The sequence below is a fragment of the Apodemus sylvaticus genome, chromosome 7, assembly GCF_947179515.1.
Source record: "Apodemus sylvaticus chromosome 7, mApoSyl1.1, whole genome shotgun sequence".
NCBI lineage: Eukaryota > Metazoa > Chordata > Mammalia > Rodentia > Muridae > Apodemus > Apodemus sylvaticus.
Genome location: NC_067478.1, coordinates 112,716,690 through 112,738,433, shown reverse-complemented (window position 1 = coordinate 112,738,433; position 21,744 = coordinate 112,716,690). Strand labels below are relative to the sequence as shown.

The window sequence follows — 21,744 nt, the reverse complement described above, 5'->3', positions numbered from 1 at the left end:
GTTGATTTGTATTTTCTAGACATGTGAATTAACCAAGATTAATAGGAAGTGATGAAGATTTTTAGATATGCAGAACAGATTTAACACCATTGAGGGCATAAAACAACCCAGGAAAGATTTTCCAGATTTCCAACTCTGCCTGCAATAACTCAAAGCTACAGGAATCCCAAACATTGTCATGGCTACCACAGTGCTTAGAAGGTCTGGGCAGTGTAATTTACCAGCCTGCAGACATTAACAAGTTTAATAACAAAATCCACGTTTTGGTGCAGATTACTAATCCTGTGCTGACCACTACATTGAAATTGGTTACATGTGTATGAACTGGGTTCATGCTAGACTTGGTTGGTTCCTTCTAGTAAAACCTGGTGAAAAGCTTTAAAGGGTTGACAATATTAGCATGAACACAAAGAACAAAACACCTAAGGCAAAGTATTCACTAAGAACTGCAGTCACTACCTAGATGCTGTCTACTTTTTTTTTTTTTTAAGAATATAGCATTTTTGTTTTGATTTTGGTTTTTCTTTTTGAGACATGGTTTCACTGTGTATCTATGACTCTACTGAAATTCAGTCTATCTATCTATCTATCTATCTATCTATCTATCTACATATGCATACATATATACATACACATCTTTATGACCTGGACCTCACATAGTTCCATCTGCCTCTGACTACAGTGTACTGATAGAAAGGAGTCCACTACCACATCCATGGAGTGCACATGAAAAAGTGAGGTACAGTCCAGGCTCCAGGAGGCTTTCCTCTCAGTAGTGTCAGTCTCCACATTTTAAGTGTGAATACTGAGAAGATGTTTTCAGCAGTGAACCACATGGCTCAATATCATTCCTTCCAGTGTTTTCTGCATAGCTTATCTATAGTGTTAGCACATTGCCATCCTGTGGTTTAATTAAAGGAAACAAGTGTGAGAATATGGACTGGAGCTTCATCCCAGTTGGTTCAGTACATGTTTAGCATGTCCAGGACCCAAAGTTTGTATCCTAGTTCTGTATAAAATGTGCCCAAGATGGCTCAATCCTATTAATGTTTATCCTAGAGAAGTGAAGGAAGGAAAAACATAAGTTCAAGGTCATTCTTTTCTGTAGAGTGAATTACATTCTAGACTAGAATAGAGACCTTTCCTGAAAACAACTTTTAACAATATAGTGAGAAGGTAGGACTGGTGAGGGAGGCATGATCAGGCATTGTGCACTCTCACTGCCATGGAGTCATTACCCATATCTAAGCAGGAACTAAGAAAGGCCAGACAGATAGTCAATGAGGATGTTACCTACAAAGTGATGTGAACACACACTGCTTATTATATTACCAATACACCAGGCTGGTGTTCTTGTCAGTTCATGATGAGGGCATGTCCAGGTTTGGCTGGTTGAAAGGAAGTTTTTATTCAGCCCAACCATAGTATGACACTTAGGTTTTGAGTAACTTTCAAACTGAGCATTTTTAGAAAATATCTCAAAGTGGTCTTCTGATCAGCGAATCACTCACTGAGTCAGGTTGAAGTCCCGAGAGGAAGACCACATATTTCTACTAGTTAGGGCCATCCTACAGCTTCTTAAGTAAAGCGTGAAAATACATACATTCCCTCTTGCCCATGTGTAATCAACTGAAACCTATGCTTCCTAGATTCATTCATATGTAGGTGGTTCTTCTGTCATTTAAGAGACACCACAAAGCAATTCTATGTGCTTTTCCTTGAGGGCTAATTCTATGTGCTTTTCCTTGAGGGCTAATTCTATGTGCTTTTCCTTGAGGGCTAGCTGTGTCTCTCTCTGTGTGTGTATGTTTCTGTGTGTATGTTTCTGTGTGTGTGTGTGAGTGCATGTGTGTGTGATTGTATATCCATATGTTTTGAACTAAGACTCAGATATCAAGTATATACCATTGTAGTGAATACCACTCAGAACTGAGAGTGGATAAATTTCAGTGTTTATGTGGCTCTAAGAGAAATATTCTTTTTCCATATCTCTTTATTGACATGAAGTTATGACTTACCTAGTCCATCAGTGTAATGCATGCTGGTGTGCACAGTGTACTTAGTGATCTTTCAAAAGCACCACTGTAACTGTCGTGATGTTTCCAATGAATGTTCATGAGAAGGAATGTACAAGCTTAGAACCATTACTGGTTTTCTTTTGTTTGTTTTTTTATTTGGCTTTGTTGTTTGTTTGTTTGTGCCATGAAGCTGAGATAACTTGTCTCTTCTTAATGCATTCCAAATATTTAAAGTCTCGAGGAATGTCCATCACAAAACGGCTGTTCACTGGGATATTGAAGAACCTGAAGCCCAAGCTTCCACATCCAGGGAGAAACCACAAATTAAAATCAAAGGTACTGAGGAAATAGAATAATTTTATTAAATTATGTCCAGTTGTTGTAGATCATAGGTATAATACGAGGAAAACAAAGATGAGCAGCTTAGAAACATTTTCTTCTGTAGAGGATATTAATTTCCATACTTCATTAGCTTAAATTCAACCACAGAATTTAAAAATAGATATAAGACTCACTGTTCTCATTGAGTAGGAAGACAGAAAAAGTGAGCTCAGTCCTGTGTGCATCACTGTCACTTCAACTGCTGCAGGCAGGACCAGGTGAGCCACCCTCTCTATCGCCTGTTCCCAGACACGTGCAATGTGGATGGAGTCAATGCCAATTGTCTCAAGAGTGACCCTGTGATTATCAGAAGTGTCAAGAATGAAGACAGACTAGGAATTAGATCCCAGCATTTCTTGTCTGATCCCTCATTAGTTGGTCCCTGGAGTGGTGTGTTAAATATTGGAAAAGAATAGTAGAAACAAGGAAATGGCAGGAGGGGCAGGAGGTTTCTGTGAGGTTTTCTTTTCCTTCCTTCAAAGGCACTCCCAGCAGCAGTGGTCGAGTGTTCCCCTCGCTCCACATCCTCACCAGCATGTGCTGGCCTGTCAGTTTATCTTTATAAGGTAGAATCTCTGAGTTGTGATTTTCACTTCCCTATGTCTAAGGACACTGAACATTTCTTTAGGTGCTTCTAGGTCATTCAAGACTCCTCTGTTGAAAATTCTCGGCTTAGCTCTGTGCCCCATTTTAATTTTTTGAAGATTTATTTTGATTTATTTTATGTATATGAGTACATTGTCTTCATGCACACCAGAATAGAGTATCAGATCCCATTACAGATGCGTGTGAGTTACTATGTAGTTGCTGTGAATTGAACTCAGGAACTCTGGAAGAGCAGCAGCCAGTGCTCTTAACTGCTGAGCTGGTTTTCTGTTCCTGTACCCCATTTTAAAATTGGGTCATTTGGATTGTCGGTGTTGAGCTTCTTGAGTTCTTTATATATTTTACATATCAGCTGTCTGTCAGATGTAGGGGTAGTGAAGTCTTTTTTTCCAATCTATAGGCTGCCAATTTGTTCTCTTGACAGTGCCTTTTGCCTTATAGACACTTTACAATTTCATTAGGTTCCACTTATTAATTCTTGAACATATTGCCTGAGCCATTGGTATTCTGTTCTGGAAGTTGTCCTCAGTACTGACGAGTTCAAGGGTATTCACCACTTTCTGTTTTATTTGATTAAGTGTGTTTGGTTTTATGTTGAGGTCTATGATCCATTTGGACTTGAGTTTGGTACAGGGTGATAAATATGGATTTATTTACATTCTTCTATATGTGGATACCTTTAGGCCAACACCATTTGTTGAAGATGCTCTCCCTGTTTCATTGTATGCTTTTGCTTTTTTTGTCAAAAATCAAGTGTCCATAGGTAGGTGGGCTTATTTCTGGGTCTGTGAATGGATTCCATTGATCAACCTGTCTTTTTCTATACCAATACCTTGCAGTTTTTATTACTATTGCTCTGAAGTATAGCTTGAAGTCAGGGAAAGGGATACCTCCATACATTCTTTTGTTGCTCAGGATCATTTTAGCTATCCTAGGTATTTTGTTGTTGTTGTTGTTTTTCCATATTCAGCTGAGAACTGTCCTTTCAAGATCTATGAGTAATTGTGTTGAAATTTTGATGGGAATTGCACTGAATATATAGATTGTTTTTGGTAAGATTGCCATTTCCACTACCTTAATCCTACCAATTCAAGATCAAGGGAGGACTTTCCACCTTGTGATAAATTCCTCACCTTATTTCTTCAGAGACTTGAAGTTCTGTTTTTTCTTTTTTCTTTCTTTCTTTTTTTTTTTGTATTTTTTGAAGCAGGGTTTCTCTGTGTAGTGCTGGCTGTCCTGGAACTCACTCTGTATAGCAGCCTGGTCTTGAACTCAGAAATCTGCCTGCCTCTGATTCTCAAGTGCTGGGATTAAAGGCATGTGCCACCACCTCCCTGCCAAAGTTCTTATATATCTTATATTATTTCCTTAAACCCTCAGAAGTTACTTAAGATTTCACATCCTCTGACTTTTTTATACATTAGGCCACTTTCTTAAATCCTCAGAATTGCCTAGACTTTAACCTTCTCCTTTCCACCTAATTATTTCCTTATATCTACTCTTTTCCTTTTCTTAATGAGAGACCTAGTAGATCTAGGAAAATCCTTGCTTAGTTTTTACATGTGAAATGGACTAATAAGGTGGTTGCAGCTATGGGAGAAGAGCTGGTTGCCTGTTGTTGCTGAGCTGGCAAATGTACAGTTTAAGCTATTCATCAATGTCATCAGAGATCTGAGAAGGATGAATTACAGCAGGAAGTATAATCCAATGCCCTATGTATCAATTAAAATGCCTGAGACCCATTTTATAGATGGCCACCCTACATGGATCATGAGTTGTCCATAGATAAGTTGAGAGAGTATATCTCAGGGCAGCATTAGTCTTCATTTCGCAGGCCCAGCGTCTCTGATAGGTTGTGGAGGATGAACATTGGGGACTGACCTTACTTTCTCTTTGGTATCCTGCTTGTCCATAGCTCAGGCTGAGCCCTAGCACCATGCAAGGCACTGGGGTGGTCTTTCCCCATGGTTAGCATTACCACAGTACAGGTTGTGTCTTTTGTTGCTGTGTCCAAATCTTCTTGGAGACCTTGGGAGTCATTGCTAGGATCTAAGACTCTCTGTCATATAAATTTAAACTCTGTACCCCATTTTTAATAGGGTTATTTGGCTCTCTGGAGTCTATTTCAATGGACTGAGAGGCGCCTTAAGAAATGTTCAACATCTTTAGTCATTAGGGAAATGCAAATCAAAACAACCCTGAGATTTCACCTCACACCAGTCAGAATGGCTAAGATTAAAAACTCAGGAGACAGAAGGTGTTGGCCAGGATATGGAGAAAGAGGAACACTCCTTCACTGCTGGTGGGATTTCAGGCTGGTACAACCACTCTGGAAATCAGTCTGGAGGTTCCTCAGAAAACTGGGCATGACACTTCTGGAGGAACCTCCTACACCACTCCTGGGCATATACCCGGAGGATTCCCCAGCATGCAATAAGGACACATGCTCCACTATGTTCATAGCAGCCTTATTGATAATAGCCAGAAGATGGAAAGAACCCAGATGTCCCTCAATGAAAGAATGGATACAGAAAATGTGGTATACTTATACAATAGAATACTACTCAGCAGTTAAAAACAATGAATTCATGAAATTCTTAGGCAAATGTTTGGAACTGGAAAATATCATTCTAAGTGAGGTAACCCATTCACAAAAGAACAAACATAGAAAGCAATAAGTGGATATTAGCCCAGAAGCTCTGAATGTCCAAGATATAATTCACATATCAAATGCTGCCCAAGAAGAAGGAAGGACAGGGCCCTTGTCCTGAAAAGTCTTGATGCAGCAATGTATGGGATTACCAGGACAGAGAAGTGGGAGGGTGTTGATTGGGGAATTGGTGGAGGGAAGAGGGCTTATGAGACTTATGGGGAGGTGGGGAACTGGGAAAGGGGAAATCATTTGGAATGTAATCAGAGAATATAGAAAATTTAAAAAAAAACATCTTAAATGCCATATTCAGCAGATCTCTGACAGGCTTGAGAGCTGGTATCTACCAAACATATATAGGTTAAATAATGCTTGTTTTTAGTTATTTGCTTTAGACTATGCTTTAAAGATATAAAACTGGAGGCTAAATATGCTTACTTCTGAAATTAATTATACCAGCATGTAGCATGATTACAAATGTAGTTGTGAACCTCTTAAAAAATTTCATCATTTATGAGGCAACTATTAACCTGTATTTTTTACAATTATTCTTAAAAATTTACAATAAAAATAACTATTTCTAAACTCTTTTAGTATCAATATAAGACTTTTAAGTGTAGACACTGGGAAGTTTCTTGGTATACTGTCATAGAACATAATAGATGTTTTCACGACACAGTGACAAATAGCTACAGCTTAACAATGCTAGTAAAAACAAGCAGGTTAGACATGCATCTTTAAATGAGTCTCTGTTAACCTGAATAGACCTTAGGACAGGAGAGACATATGCTAAGTCAGATTATCATTCATTAAATTGTTCTAATCCTTTAATATGTAGTTTTTATGTTGTAGTGATCCTAATAATAAAACAAATTTGTAGGTAATCCTAGACTACCACTGTAAAAAAAGGTCTTTAACCTCTAAAGGATTGATAAACTTTTCCAGTTCTTTGTTAGACTGCTTAAGGCTATTGTCTTATTGCATAGTAAGACAGGAATTTTTCAGTTTGTAGTGTGTAGCTATTGCTCCAGTTTTTAGTCTTGTATTTATGCATTTATCAAGATCATATGTTTATGACTTTGGGTCGAAAGTCAATTTTATCTGATATTAAAATGGCTACTCCAGCTTGTTTCCTGAGACCATTTGCTTGTGGGACTTTCGGGGAGTGGGGGGGCTAGAAAAGGGGAAATCATTTGAAATGTAAATAAATTATATCGAATAAAAAAAAAAGAATGAAAAAAAATGCTCAACTTCATTAGTCATTAGGGAAATGCAAATCAAAACAACCCTAAGATTTCATCTTACACCAGTCAGAATGGCTAAAATTAAAAATTCAGGACACAGCAGGTGTTGGAGAGGGTGTGGAGAAAGAGGAACACTCCTCCACTGCTGGTGGGGTTGCAAATTGGTACAACCACTCTGGAAATCAGTCTGGCGGTTCCTCCGAAAACTGGGTACCTTACTTCCAGAAGATCCTGCTATACCACTCCTGGGCATATACCCAGAAGACTCCCCACCATGTAATAAGGATACATGTTCTACTATGTTCATAGCAGCCCTATTTGTAATTGCCAGATGCTGGAAAGAACCCAGGTATCCCTCAACAGAAGAGTTGATGCAAAAAATGTGGTATATCTACACAATGGAGTACTATTCAGCCATTAGAAACAATGAATTTATGAAATTCTTAGGCAAATGGATGGAGCTAGAGAATATCATACTAAGTGAGATAACCCAGACTCAAAAGGTGAATCATGGTATGCACTCACTAATAAGTGGATATTAACCTAGAAAACTGGAATACCCAAAACGTAATCCACACATCAAATGAGGTACAAGAAGAAAGGAGGAGTGGCCCCTGGTTCTGGAAAGACTCAGTGAAACAGTATTCAGCAAAACCAGAACGGGGAAGTGGGAAGGGGTGGGTGGGAGGACAGGGGAAGAGAAGGGGGTTTGCGGGACTTTCGGGGAGTGGGGGGGGCTAGAAAAGGGGAAATCATTTGAAATGTAAATAAATTATATCGAATAAAAAAAAATTTCAAAAAAAAAAAAGATCATATGTTTATAAAGACATGATAATAAAATATCTGATAAACTTTAGCCTTATACACTTAAACATTTTTAAAAGCTGGTTTTATTTATGTATTTATTTATTTAACTTTTTATTTTTAAGCCATGTAGTTTTTATTGTTATGGCAGTCACTTGGAAAATTGTTGTAGATGCTAACTGAGGCTTATGGAGGACCAGCTTTCCCCCCAAGGAAACTAAAGCTATAAAATACTTTGTAGTAACAAAATACATTTTAAAAGTGTTTCATCACACATTGTCTATCAGACAACAGTAGAAAACTAAGACCTACAAATAGGTCTTCTTGAGATTGCTTTTGAAGACTAAATTGTTCTTATTAAGACCAACCTTCAAGGATACTAAGATATAGATTTCCATAGCCAACCATACTATATTACAATCTGAGTCTTTGTTTGAATCCATTCCTGAGGTGAACCTTAGGAAAGCAATAGGTTTCTTTTATATTTAATGCCAGCCACTTTAGCGACAGGATCCAGGCGCTACCCACAACCTAGTGAGGTTTGCATGCCCTGAAATAATATAGAGACTGTATTTAGCTGTTTTCTCAAAAGCTTACCTTTCCTCATTTACTAGTAAGCCTGCTGACATTGTCACAGGAATCTTAACTTTAACAAGTGATTTCTCAGTCATTATATGGAATATCTACTGTAGCCTCCTGAACATTTCAATCTCCCTGGTCTAACAAGCTGTTAAATGTTAAACAAAGGTGAGAAAATCAACTCTTAAGACAAAGCCTTATAAATCTAAAGGAATGGGAGGGTGACCTCGGGAAGGCTGTGGGGGTGGCACTTTTCTTTTATTAACGGCTAGACAGGAAATGAGATTTAAAGATTTGAAGGGATGTTGAGGGAAAGAGGAAGAATGAGCATGTAGGTGGGTTTCAGAAACAATACAGGGAAGTTAAAGGCTATACACTGAGAAATTGGGTTTAGTGCTGTTATCAGTGACAAAAGTCAGTCATCCAACATCCTCTATGGTCACTGGTCCATATCTTAATTCCCACACCACCTCAGTGAAGAAGAATACAGTCTTCCTCACACCCGTATGATAAGCTTTGAATGACAAATTTAGGATTTGGTGGCCATCCCCAAACCATGTCTGCTCATCTTGGTTTCAGACTTCCCCCAGCATCATGGCTACCCATCTCAGGTGGCAAATGCTGAGAGCAGCATCAGTGGTGATGAAACAACTCAACAGTATTAGTGTCCTGTTCTTACTGGGTGCCACATAGAAAAACAGGAGCTTTCTGTGGAAGGGCATTCAAAGAAAGTCCATTTGTATTAGGTCACTATGGTAACGGGACCGGCTCTGTTGACTGGTCATGTAATAACTTCCATAGCACTCGACTGCCTTCTAGTGAAATACTTCATTTCATTTGCCCATAATCCAACCCGTCTCCTGCCCATCACACCTTTAATAACCTCACGTCACATCCTCATTAATTTTTCTACGTCTATATCATAGAGCTTGATATTTTAATATTAGAGCCGGTCATTTTGTTAGCTTGATTTATTGTTTTCCTCTTTTGGAAAGTTCAAACTCTGTTTCTATGTACTATAAATAACAAAGCCTGGCTTGGATTGAGTAACAAAGCTATATTTCAGACTTGGGACTTTGCTGATATTCCTAAGGCCTCAGCCACACCCCTAGGGATGTGATGTCAGAAGAGGTTGGTGACTGAATTACATGCCTGCAGTCAATCAAGGCCTTATGCTATTCAAAGTATTTCCATGAATGACAAGTTATTAATGCTTCAAAATGAAAGTCAGAACTACAGGAGATCAGATGTTAGTTTAATGGGGACAGTTATTTCTTTTTCCTGTTTCATTGGGTAGGAGATTTTATTTTTTCTACACTTTGGAGAAATATATTACAAGTAATAAATTAAAAATTTGGGTATTCAAGATATATTAATTATTGCCATTGTTGCTATTATTTTAAATGTCATATAACATTCTCTATGATACATCCTAGTTCTAGCGTACTAAAAAGATAAAAAGAACAAAAGGAAAGAAGGAAGAAAGAAAAGAGATTGGAAGAGAGGAAGTCAGGAAAGTAGGAAAGAAGGAAAAGAGGAGGAAGAAGGGAGGGAGGAACGTGGGAAGAAAGAAAGAGAGAGATAAGTAGAGAGGGAGAGAGGAAAGCGGTTGTTTGGATGCTATCTTAAAGTTTTTATTAGATATTTTCTTTATTTCCATTTCAAATGTTTATCCCCTTTCTCCCTTCCCATTCTGAAAACCCCCTATCTCATTGCCCTTCCCCCTGATCACCCACGCACCCACTCCTGCTTCTCTGTCCTGGCCTTCCTCTACCCTGGGACATCGAGCCTTCACAGGACCAAGGCTTCTCCTTTCACTGATGTCCGACAAGGTCATCCTCTGCTGGTTTTAAAATAATCGGTTCTTAGTTTTCTTTAAAACTCCAAATCCTTTTTAAAAGAAGTTTAAAATTTTTCAGTTGTGTGCATTTGCAACATCAAAATAAAATACCTTTTTAAAAGTGGGAGATACCAAGCATAATCACAATGTTTAGAAGACAACACCAAGTTTGAGAGTGTAAATAATTTAGTGTCTTTTAAATCAATACCAAATCAACTACTTTGATGTTATAATGTTTGGCCCTCCAGGAAGATATGTTCTTGTATACAGATGCATGGAGGTGCAGATTTAATACCTCATCAAAAATTGTTTTAAATCCTCTCTTTTATAAATCTGTTTTTAAGACAGGCATTATGCAAGAATCTTAAAGTATATCAGGAGACCTTTTTCCTTGGTCAGCTCATGCCCTGCTTTGTTGCCTACTGCAGCTCCACCTCTGAATTTTAAGTTTTTGTTACAGATGTTACACATTCTTAACCATACCAAATAACTTCTAAGCCAATAATCTACAAGCAAGACGTACAGACCACAGTAAAGACATGCATTTAAGACCAGTCAGAACCAAATATGCAGTGGCTGTGCTGGGCTCCTGGCCAAGGGGGCAGTGCTCAAAGGGCAGTGCTCAAAGGACAGTGCTCAAAGGGCTATGCCACATTTTCAGTTTTTGTTCTCAATTCAGTTACTATTTTCCCTGGAAATCCTCAAACAAGTTAATACTAAATCATGGGGTGAATGTTTAGAAGATGAAGCTTGGCCAGTTTCTCCAAATATGAAACAGAGAGTCACAATGAAGTGACTACATCAAAGTACAGACACAGACAGACAGACAGAGACAGACTGCCACACTAAGCACAATCAGAACTGGGGATGAGATGGAAGAGATTCTAGATGTCCCCACAATGGGGCACGGACATGCCACCAGCAGTACCCAGAACTAGAATCAGGTGGTCGCCAACGGGCACCAGAGAGGAAATAGGATGTCTCCTGTCCTCCTCTGATACACACAATACTGTGTCTAGTTTCTTCTTTCTTGGGTCCCAGATAGCTACCTTCTAGAGGTTTGTGACTCCAAAAATGAAGTCCCCCAAATGTGAATGATTGCAAACCAAGGACCTGTGTGGTGTGAATGGATTCCTGGCCAATGTACCAAATGTAATACAGTCTGTATAGATTCAATATAAGTCAGAATCCAGGTCAATGCACATGACAAATATATATTTCAATCAAGCTGCTACTGATCAATCAGGAACAGAGAACAGACATGGGAGCTGAACCATGATCTTGATCCAAAGTATTAGAGTATTTCAGTTTCCAAAGCATCTGTGCCAAGTTATCATTACATTTTTCCTCCAATAAGGATTTAAGGATAAAGGCTTACATTTTTCCTCCAATAGGATTTAAGGACAAAGGCTTTCCTTTATGAGGTTGACCTATGCAAACTGATATAGTCTGTAGGTTCTACAGTCCTGACCAATCAAATCCACTTGTTATTCTGTAGTTAGAAACAACCATTATGTTCTGGAGAACAAAGGATGAATAAAGGGAGCTGTGATTAAGAAAAAGCTTTATGTTCTGAAACAACATGGCAGTACTTGGGGCAAGTTTCTTTTGCTCGTTTCCCACAATTTCTCTCCAAATCCTTTCTTTTTCTCTATTTACCTTCCCAGAAAACATTCCAGCTTTATTGCGACCATCTCATTTACTACATTTAATTACATATACTAAGTCCATGCACTTTAATCTGCATCAAGTAAAGTGCAGTGTAAGTAATGAGAAGCACCATCAGCTGACTGTTATTCTCTCTGTTCCCCTAGTGTCAGCTAAACGAGCTGACAGTGTAAGTTCAGAAGAAGATGAGGAAAAGTCACCACTGAGGAGGGTTAAGGTAAGAGGGGCTTTCGTTTCTCTAAGGTAGAAAGGCTATCTCAGTGATTCCATTAAGTTTCAGTAGGTATCACATTTGAGTCATGACATAGTCAGAGATATCATAGGTATTAGAGCTTTTACTTAGGAAGAGGATGGAATGTAGGAACTGTACTAACTTGGTCTCAATTCAATAATTCATTACATCACAATGTGGTGCAACATTATGTCCGGATTTATGAAACTAATCCCTGTCAAGTGGGTTTCTCCAGTTTACACTAGTCCTCATGGTTTAAAGAACAGCCAACTGAACACCCAACATCCACATGCTAGACACAGTAAGCTTCTAATGCACCAAACTTTAAGTCATATACTCCAATTAGTTCTAAACCATGTGCCCTAGAAATAGAATATGTATTAGTGAAAAATACCTGTTTTCATATGTGGTGTAGATTTTGGGACCCTCTAGAGGCCGGACAGGTTTGTTTGATCTACTTATGAATCAGAAAAAGTATGAAAGATACTAGTTTTTGTCACAAGAACTGAGCCCCAAATAATTTGTGGCATCATCAAATAACGTATCCATCAATATAGTTATCACTCAACTGCAATTTTTCATCCTTGCTGCAACTATAGTACATAAATGGATCAATCAAAACCAATTTTATATATTACCCTGCTTGATTATGGAATATAAAGTATTTTTCCCCTCTCCATTACAGGTGGCTCCTAAAAAAAATGGAAAGAGTATGTATTTTGGAATTACTAAGATAAGAATTGTTGTAAACACTATGTTTTATCTGATGCAACACTGTGATCTAAAAACTTACCTATGTATCTGTGGTCATTGAATTCACCAGGGTACAATAATCCCTATGGAAAAGTTACAGTTTTTAGGATCTGCCTGTAAGATATCAAATCTATTAGGATCTCAAACACTATCATGACCGCGAGAATGGGTAGAATTCCTAGATTGTATCATTTCCCATTCAGCAGATAGTCATTTGTAAAAGGCATAGAAGCACACATACTCATTTTCAGGTGGCAGGTCCTAAAAATGTAACCCAGTCCAGGAGAACAGGAATGTTGAATGGATGTGTCCCAACTGGCTTTCCCATGGTTCATTGTAATGAAGTCTACAGAAGGGTTAAGTGGGTGGACTTTATTAGCATGGAGAAAGGGCAACACAATTTAGGCACATGGTCAAGTAAGTCCTCTATTCACAACTTAGATATTAGTTAGTGCTATCTCATTCTTTAGGGAATTTGGTGAATTTTAGGGATTTTGTTTTATTTTTGAGATGTGTGTGTGTGTAACTTCTTTCTGGCCCAGATCTCACATAGCTCCACCTTCCTGAGCCTATAGACTGCTGTTATTTATTAAGGTATACACTGACACATCCAAAGGGAATATACCTTTAAATGTCAAAACTCTATGCTCTAGGAGTTTTATCTCCGAGTGGCGGTCAGTGGCCAAATTCTGAGTGTTAATATGGAGTAGATACATATTTTCTGCAATGAATCACATACCCTATTATTATTTCAAGTGTTTACTGCATAGTACAACTACAGTTTCAATACTTCAGTATGCTGTAGTTTTATTAAAAGGAGCAATTATATTAATATAATGTAATATTATATTGGACTTCATCCCAGTTTTCTCAGTACACGTTTAGCATATCCAGGACCCAAAGTTTGTATCCTTGTTCTGTATAAAATGTGCCCAAGATGGCTCCATCCTATTAATGTTTATCCTAGAGAAGTGAAGGAAGGGGAAACATAAGTTCAAGGTCATTCTTTTCTGTAGAGTGAATTACATTCTAGACTAGAATAGAGACCTCTCTTGAAAACAATTTTTAAAACTATAACGAGATGGTAAGACTGGTGAGGGAGGCATGACCAGGCATTGTGCACTCCCACAGGCCTGGAATCAGTACCCATATCTAAGCAGGAACTGAGAAAGACCAGGCAAGAGAGTCAATGAGGATGTTACCTACAAAGTGATGTGAACACACTGCTTATTATATTAGCAATACACAAGGCTGCTCTTCTTGTCAGTTCATGATGAGGACATGTCCAGGTTTGGCTGCTTGAAAGGAAGTTTTTATTCAGCCCAACCATAATGTGACACCTTGGTTTTGAGTAACTTTCAAACTGAGCATTTTTAGAAATTATCTCTATGTAGTCTTCTGATCACTGAGAGTCACCAGTCAGGTTGAAGTTCTGAGAGGAACACTACATATTTCTATTAAGTGAGAACCCTCCTACAGCTTCTTTGGTAAACAGTAAGAATATATACATTCTCTGTTGCCCATGTGTCACCAACTGAAACCTCATTCTACCTAGATGCATTCATATGTAGCTGACTCTTCCATCATTTAACAGACACCACACAGCAATATGCACTTGTATGTCCATATCTTTTTAATTAAGAATAGTCATAGGGTGTTTAGTGCATACCATCATAGTAAACACAACTCAGAAGTAAGAGAGACCGTAAATTACATTATATATTATACTATATATAAATAAAAATACTATATATTATACCGTATATATGAATTAAATATACGACATAAATTACACTCTATAGTATATTATATTTATTTTATATGCCTTTGCACAAATCTTTTGCAATGAAGTCTCATAGGGAGTCAAATATTAAGCATCCTAGTGAAACCACATAGGAGTGTAAGACTGTGTGGTTTGGTTTATGTTGATCTAAGAGGGATTTTGATGCTGTTTAGCAACATGAGAGAGTCCTTGTTCTCTTCTCTGTACATTGTCACATGGACATGAAGTGTAATTCATGCTGCTGTGTATAGTGCACTTTGTGATCTTCTCAAATTACTCTCTGATGAGTAGCTCTGATGATGTTGCCTGGAGAATGGTCACAAAGTAGAATGTGCAAACACAAAACCATTCCTGATTTCCTCTGTTTTTCTGTCATGAAGCTGACATAATTGTCTTTGTTGTGTATATATCCCTAGGATCAAATACCTTGAAGAAGCTCTGTCGGAAGGGGACTCTTCCCCTGACAGATGATGTTGAAGGAAGTAACTTCATTGATGAAACTTGCACAGAAAAAACAAAAAATAAAAGAGAAGGTACTGTGGAAATGAAAAGGATGGATCATGTTTCATAGTGGCAGAGGATACTGTTGTGATACATGTAAAACTATGAATATATTATTAGTATTTTTATGTAGATACTGTTAATTTGTATACATCCTTATTTGAAATTCAACCACAGAATTTTAAAATGGATATTAGACTCACTGTTTGTTCTCATTGAGTAATGAGAAAGAGAGGAAAAGTGAGCTCAGTCCTGTCTGCATCACTGTCACATTACCTGCTGCAGGAAGGAACAGGTGAGCCACCCTCTCTATCACCTGTTCCTAGACACCTGTAATGTGAAAGGATTTAATGTCAACTGTCTCAAGAGTGACCCTTTGATTATCAAAAGTGTCAAATGTGAAGATAGACTTTGGATTAGATCACAGAATTTCTGCTCTGACCAATTGGGAGTGGGTCACTGGACTGGTGTGTTACACAGTGGGAAAGAACAGTAGAAACAAGGAAATGGCGGGAGAGGCTGGAGGGTTCTCTGAGTTTTTTTTTCTTTTCTTTCAAAGGCATCATGGTGATCCCTGTTAGCTTGTGTATTCTTTGCTTGTGGCTCTGTCATCTGAAGGCAGACTTTTCCTCTTAACACTTTTCAGTCTATGTGAGTTATTAACAAATGTCCAAGCCTGCAACTGTGGTTAGTAGCTCTCCAAGGAAGCTGTATCCAAGGTACTTTCCCAGATTGTAGTGAAAAGGAATGTCTGTTTCACCACAATAGCTTGAGTATGGAGTGATATTCGCTGAGAGCTGTAGATGTAGGAGTTTCAGGCAGAGATCCAATGCAATGGATTGAAGGAAAGAAGTGGAGTGCTTGTGTCCAGCTCACCTTCTTGTTCTTTAGAACAGTGTCACTAACAGTGGCACAGTTTGCTACAGCTTATCACCTCAAGATAATGTCCCACAGACATGCTCCTCCTCGTCCTCCTCTTCATCCTCCTCGTCCTCCTTCTTCTCTTCTTCTCTTCTTCTTCTTCTTCTTCTTCTTCTTCTTCTTCTTCTTCTTCTTCTTCTTCTTCTTCTTCTTCTTCTTCTTCATCATCATCTTATTATTCTTTTTTGGTTTTTATTTTGGCTTTTCAAGACAGGGTTTCTCTGTATAACACAGGCTATCCTGGAACTCACTCTGTAGACCAGTCTGGATTCTAACTCAAAAGTCTGCCGGCCTCTGTCTCCCAAGTGCTGGGATTAAAGGCATGTACCAACACAGTGCCTGGCTTCTCATAGTACTTCTTGTCTCTGTCCTTCTCTAGCCATGCCCTCCTTTTAGTAATTGCCATGTTATCCTGTGATCCCTTCCACCTGCTACCTTATTGTTGATGCAACATACTAGAACACATTGCCCACACAGTGTGGCCTAACCTCAGCCATGTCCCCTCATGAGCCCTGGGTATACTTGGTCTTTCTGTATTCACTAAACATTTCTCCCTCACAAAGCTCATGAGACTGTAAAGATCACTGGGAGAGAAATGAACAGAACCCTTCTCAGATATAATATGACTTGAAAGGCAGTTGAATCTTAGTATGACATCTGAATCAAACCTTTTCCACACGGACAGGTACATCCTAGTTTGTCTGTAGGTCTTCCCTCTGTTCAGTTTGCCTTATGAGAAAACAGTCCAGCAGCAGCACAACCATCTTGTTCATCAGGTTTAGTTACATGAACTAGATTCATACACTTTTACCTACATCAAGTAAAGCCCAGTGTAAACAATAAGCAATACTGTGAGCTGACAGTCACTTCTTGTCTCCCTAGTGAATCTGGAAGAAGAAGTCCCCCCAGTACCAGAATGTCAGGACAGTGCAACCTTACCAATGGATAAGGATAAAGCACCAGTGAAAATGGTAAGAAGGCTTTTCCTTGCTCTCATGCAGAAAACTTACTTCAGTGGTCCCCTTATGGTTCAGTGGGATCACAATGGAATCATGTCACTGATCAGGTATATGCCATTTTAAAGCTTCTCATATTTTAAAGGTCTCACTAGCTGAGCATTGAATATGCACACACTGGACACAAGAGCTTTCTTTCAACACATCAAACATCAGGGCTTACTCTCAAAGTATAACTATGATAGACCACAGAAACACAAAACATCTGAATGACAAATACAGGATTTCACAGGTGGTATGCAATCTAGGTTTGAGAATCTTCCATAGAGGCCAGCCAGCTTTGCCTGATCTGCCTTCAAACCAAAAACAAAACAAAAACAAACAAACAAACAAAAAAAAACAAAAAAACACGTGAAAGCACCATTTCTTAAATGAATGTAACCTGTTCCCTATGGGAAGAGAATGATGACAATCACTCAAGTCAAATAGCTTTGGCTATGGTCAAAGCAGGAAATCTGTATTCAAACAATTGTGCCTACAATTCATTCCTTGGTGCAGCAGAACCTCCAACTCTTAGCCTAGCTACTGTGGAAGCAGAATTCTTTGGAGACTTGAGGGATATTGAATTGCAGCCTTATTACATTGAGCAGTCTAAAAATGGTTCTTACTTTGGGTTTGTCCTACAGTAAGAGCCAAGATTTTACGTTCTACTAAAAATAAACAAAAAGATGTTATCCTTTTATGTTCATTTAATAACATGTCCATCATTTTTTATTATTGGTATAAGAATATATATCGTGTTGAATGTAATAAAAAATATTAAGACAAAAAGTGTGAAATTGTCTTTTTCATGAAGTACAAAGCTCAGATATTCTGTTACATCACTGAATAATGGATCCATTAATATGGTCTCCACTTGACTGCTCTTTTCTATCTTGACTGCAACTAGAATATGTCAGAGGAAGGCCCAAAGACCTTAGCAGATATTACTCAATATGATCTAACGTTTAAAATATTGTATTTCCTTTCAATTGCAGGAAAGATCTAGAAATCGCAGATCTGGTATGTATTATGGATTAACCCTCTAAGATATGTTTCAGATGTTAATTGTGTAATACTTTGTATTTTGTGTGATGGACAACTATGATCTCAGGTACTTACTGATGCTGTTTTTGTTGTTGTTGTTGTTGCATTTTTTTTAAAGAAAGCACAATTTCCAAGCCCAAACAATGGCCATGTGACTGTGTTCAGCCGTGATTCCTTTAGTTAAAAGGAGATTTTGTTCACGAAGGCATGTCCAAATCTTTTTTACCAAGAAAAAGATCCCAATTATCCAAAAGACATTCTAGTAGAAAGGTTATAAATTAAGAAATCCTAATACAGTCATCTAAAAAATGTATTCAAACTACACCAGGGCCATGCAAGACCAGGCTATATGCTTGTATTCCTTCATAGATGAATGATCTAGAGTTTAGAGGTAATTATGAGACGCCTTAGCTGTTCCTCTCAAGAGACACTTCTTACCTCATCAAGGGCACAATATTCTCTATAGAAAAGTTATATCTTCTGGCATCTGCCTGCCATAAGGCAAACTGATAGGGATCTCAAACACTAGCCTGGTTGCTGCAGAGGTCAGAGTGCATGGGAATGTGTCAGTCAGCCGGCAGCAGATACTCACAACTCTGAAACGTAGAGAAGCACATGCCACTTTTCAGGCGACTGAGCCTGAAAATTAAATTCAGTACATGGAAAGCAGGGGTTAATATGCCCCCAAAACTGTGTTTCTCATAGCATGGCTCTCTCCAGTAAGATCTGGAGAAAAGCCTTGGCAGACTAGATAACATCAGCATGGGCACAAAGAGCCACACTGTCCACTGAGAACTCCGGTCTTCATTTGCTTGCTCCATGCTGGACCATCATTCCAGCAATGCATTTCATTGTTATTTTGTATTTTGTTGTTAGTATAATTTTAGTATTTTTGATAAGTTTATGCAATGTGTTTGGTCATATTTATCCCTTACAACTCTGCTCACATAATCACTCTCCCTTTTCAGTGTTTCTTAAATACGTATACTTAAAAACTTTCTAGTCTAATTTATGCAAAACATGTGCAGGGGCTTCCACTGACGCTTGGGTGAACATTCTAGGGGCAAAATCTTTAATTAAAACTGTACCTCTCTTAGACCAAAAACATAAAGTAATAACTTCTTAAATAGGTATGAGAAGGGTTTCTGAACCTCGTCTCTTCAAGCCACAATATTGTCTTCCTTGACTTTGTGAAGGTCCTATATAAGCATCCAGCAATATACATTTAAAGGGCAGCTAGACTCTGCACATCAAGGATCCTTTGTCATGGGTAGTTAAATTCCATGTTGCCTTTTCTATTTTCCTCTCAATGGCTTTACATAGTCGTCAGAGAAGAGTATCACCAGACATTTTCTTGTCCACATTTGTGTGTCTGCATGATCAGGCTTTCACCAGTGAAGTGATGTATTTAGTGAAACAATTATGAGTTAGAACATGTAGCTTCACTGGCTTAGTTTATACCTATCAGATCCAAAACCGTGTGTTTCATCCCAAGGATCCCATATAGGATGCCCATGATTGCACAGTATGCAATCCGGATTTAGAGTTTTGGTTTCAGAAAAGTCAAAGTACAAGATCTTCCTTGGTTTTTTTTTTTAGTTTTGTTATTGTTTTTTTGTGCATTTCATGTTATACACCCCAATCCCACTTCTCTCCTTCTCTCCTTGCACCTTCCCTCCACCCTTGCTACAATCTACCAACATGGAAATAATACTGTGGAAGCTGTAGTATGTCACAGTGTGTCCCACTATATACCCTTTTGTCTATACATCTTTGCTTACAAATAATCATTGTAATGCCTTGTTGATCTGGAGCAGTCTCCTGGCTTCTGATGCTCTATCTGAGGTTCTAATGCTGGATATCTTCTGGAATACCCTGTGGTTGCCCTGTTGCATGGAGTTCCTGATGTTTTGTATCTATAGAACCAGCCCCTTTATGTACTTCTTCAGCAGTTGATCAATGGGTTAGATGTTGGGTTGAGCCAATTCAAAGTACTGGAGGCCTGACAGGTATCTATGTTGGCCAGCTTTCCAGATCCCCTACTCTCACACATCCATGGCCAGCTCACTAGCAACCCCTGTAATGAGGGCTAGCTCTATCCTGCTGCTCAGGCAGGGTGAAAAACTCCCACTTCCCAGTGTTGCATTTAGTGTGGGACATGATCAGTTCTCCCACTCTTATGACCTGAGTTGGGAGCAGCTCTCTCATCTGCTATAAATGACAAAGGAACAGAGAGGTGAGGGTGGCAAACCCAGCAGATAAGAAAGCAGGCCTGGCTCTCCTGCATTCACACCTGCTGGGCTGGCTTACCTGCAAGCCCCTCATGCAGGGCCAGCTCTGCTGTGCTCTCCAGGCAAGGTACAGGATCTGCTCTCCCGAGTGCTGCAGCAAATGAGGGGCAGGGATAGCTCTCCTGCTTTCATGGCCACTTGGCCAGTTCTCCATCCTGCCATAGATGGTAAGGAGCGAGAGGGTCAGACTGTATCTCTCCCTCATCCACACCACTATATGGCAGATGTGTTGATCTAGCTCTCCAATGCTCCTGTCCTCAGGACTGGCTCACTCAGCCTTCAGCCATCAACATGTCCACAGGCAGTAGCCCACACCAGAGTCATTTGCCTGGCCTTTGGCGGTAACAGGTTCCTGATGCTGCAGGACAAGGTGGCATCACAGACCAGGATCCCACAATGTTCACAGATGGCCTCACCAACTGCTCACATCAGGCTGTTCGTCACTACCCTGGAGGCTCCAGTTCTTCCTTTCTTCCTTGTACTCACATCCTTCTGTTTCTCTTTCTCTTCACTTTTCCCACCACTTACTTGCTCCTCTTAGTGGAGTCCAGTTTCTCTGAGTGTCTGCAGTCGTTTCAGGAGTGGTCCCTGGAGTCTATGTCCCACTTGTGTATTATGGCATTGGGCAGGGGCCATCTTGAGTGTGGTCCGACCTCCAAAGCCTACCCAGTACATGACTGGTGGTCATCTCAGATTAGCTCCGTGCCAGGCTCCATGGCACTGGCCTGGGGCTCATCACAGGCACTCTTCGTGCCCATCTGCATGACTGGCCACATATGAAGGTCATCTGTCTCCAACCGCCTCCTGCCCAGGCCGGCCTTCCCACATAGAGCTCTGTTAGTCCCTAGCTTGTTCTCTGTTCTCAGAGTCTGTCTGATCCTGAGCATTGGTGCTGGGCACTAGACTCATGCTCCTCTCAGGCTCACTGTTTTCAGTAAATGTTAAGATTACTAATCATTCAAATGTTCTCAGATCACAACCAAGTATAGACATAGCTTCTCTCTTTTCTGCCCCCCACTGACACACAAGTGACATAGCAGTCGCATCTGCAATGCCTCCCTCTTCTTTTTCTCATAGTGAAATTTAATCCAGACGAGGCTAGAGACTTTTTCATCATTGTCATCATCATCATCACCAATAGAAATGGCTAAGATAATAATAATAACAACAACAACAACAACAACAAAAATAATAACAACAATAAATAAAATGGCCCCAAGAGGACTATTGAACGAAGGGGAATTTGTAGAAACTAATCTTGCCCTTGGCTGGTTGATCAAATTCTAGGATAGACACATGCCCATGAATATATGATCAGCCCTAATTGAACTTGGTGGGTTATTACGATAAAATGAAAAGGATCTGAAGTTGGCAAAGAGTGGAGAGATAGGAATGGAGCCAGGACGAGTTAGGGTGTTGGGCGGGAATGAA

General features: G+C 39.3%; 1 protein-coding gene and 1 non-coding gene across 21 annotated transcripts in view; one reads left to right on the top strand and one right to left on the bottom strand.

Annotated features, from left to right (window-relative positions):
- The window catches only part of LOC127689375 (nucleolar and coiled-body phosphoprotein 1-like), a 568,994-nt gene that overhangs the window by 386,777 nt on the left and 160,473 nt on the right, over window positions 1–21,744 (top strand). Inside the window, exon 12 of one of the 20 annotated variants that reach the window (XM_052188977.1) lies at window positions 2,253–2,354. The exons of the other annotated variants lie outside the window; for them this stretch is intronic. Within the exon in view, the coding sequence (XP_052044937.1) occupies window positions 2,253–2,354 (102 nt within the window). The remainder of the gene's footprint in view (window positions 1–2,252; window positions 2,355–21,744) is intronic. 20 annotated transcript variants of the gene reach the window in all.
- On the bottom strand, window positions 21,251–21,376 carry LOC127690410 (small nucleolar RNA SNORA17). The gene has a single exon (XR_007979112.1). It is a non-coding gene; the product is annotated as a small nucleolar RNA SNORA17 (small nucleolar RNA).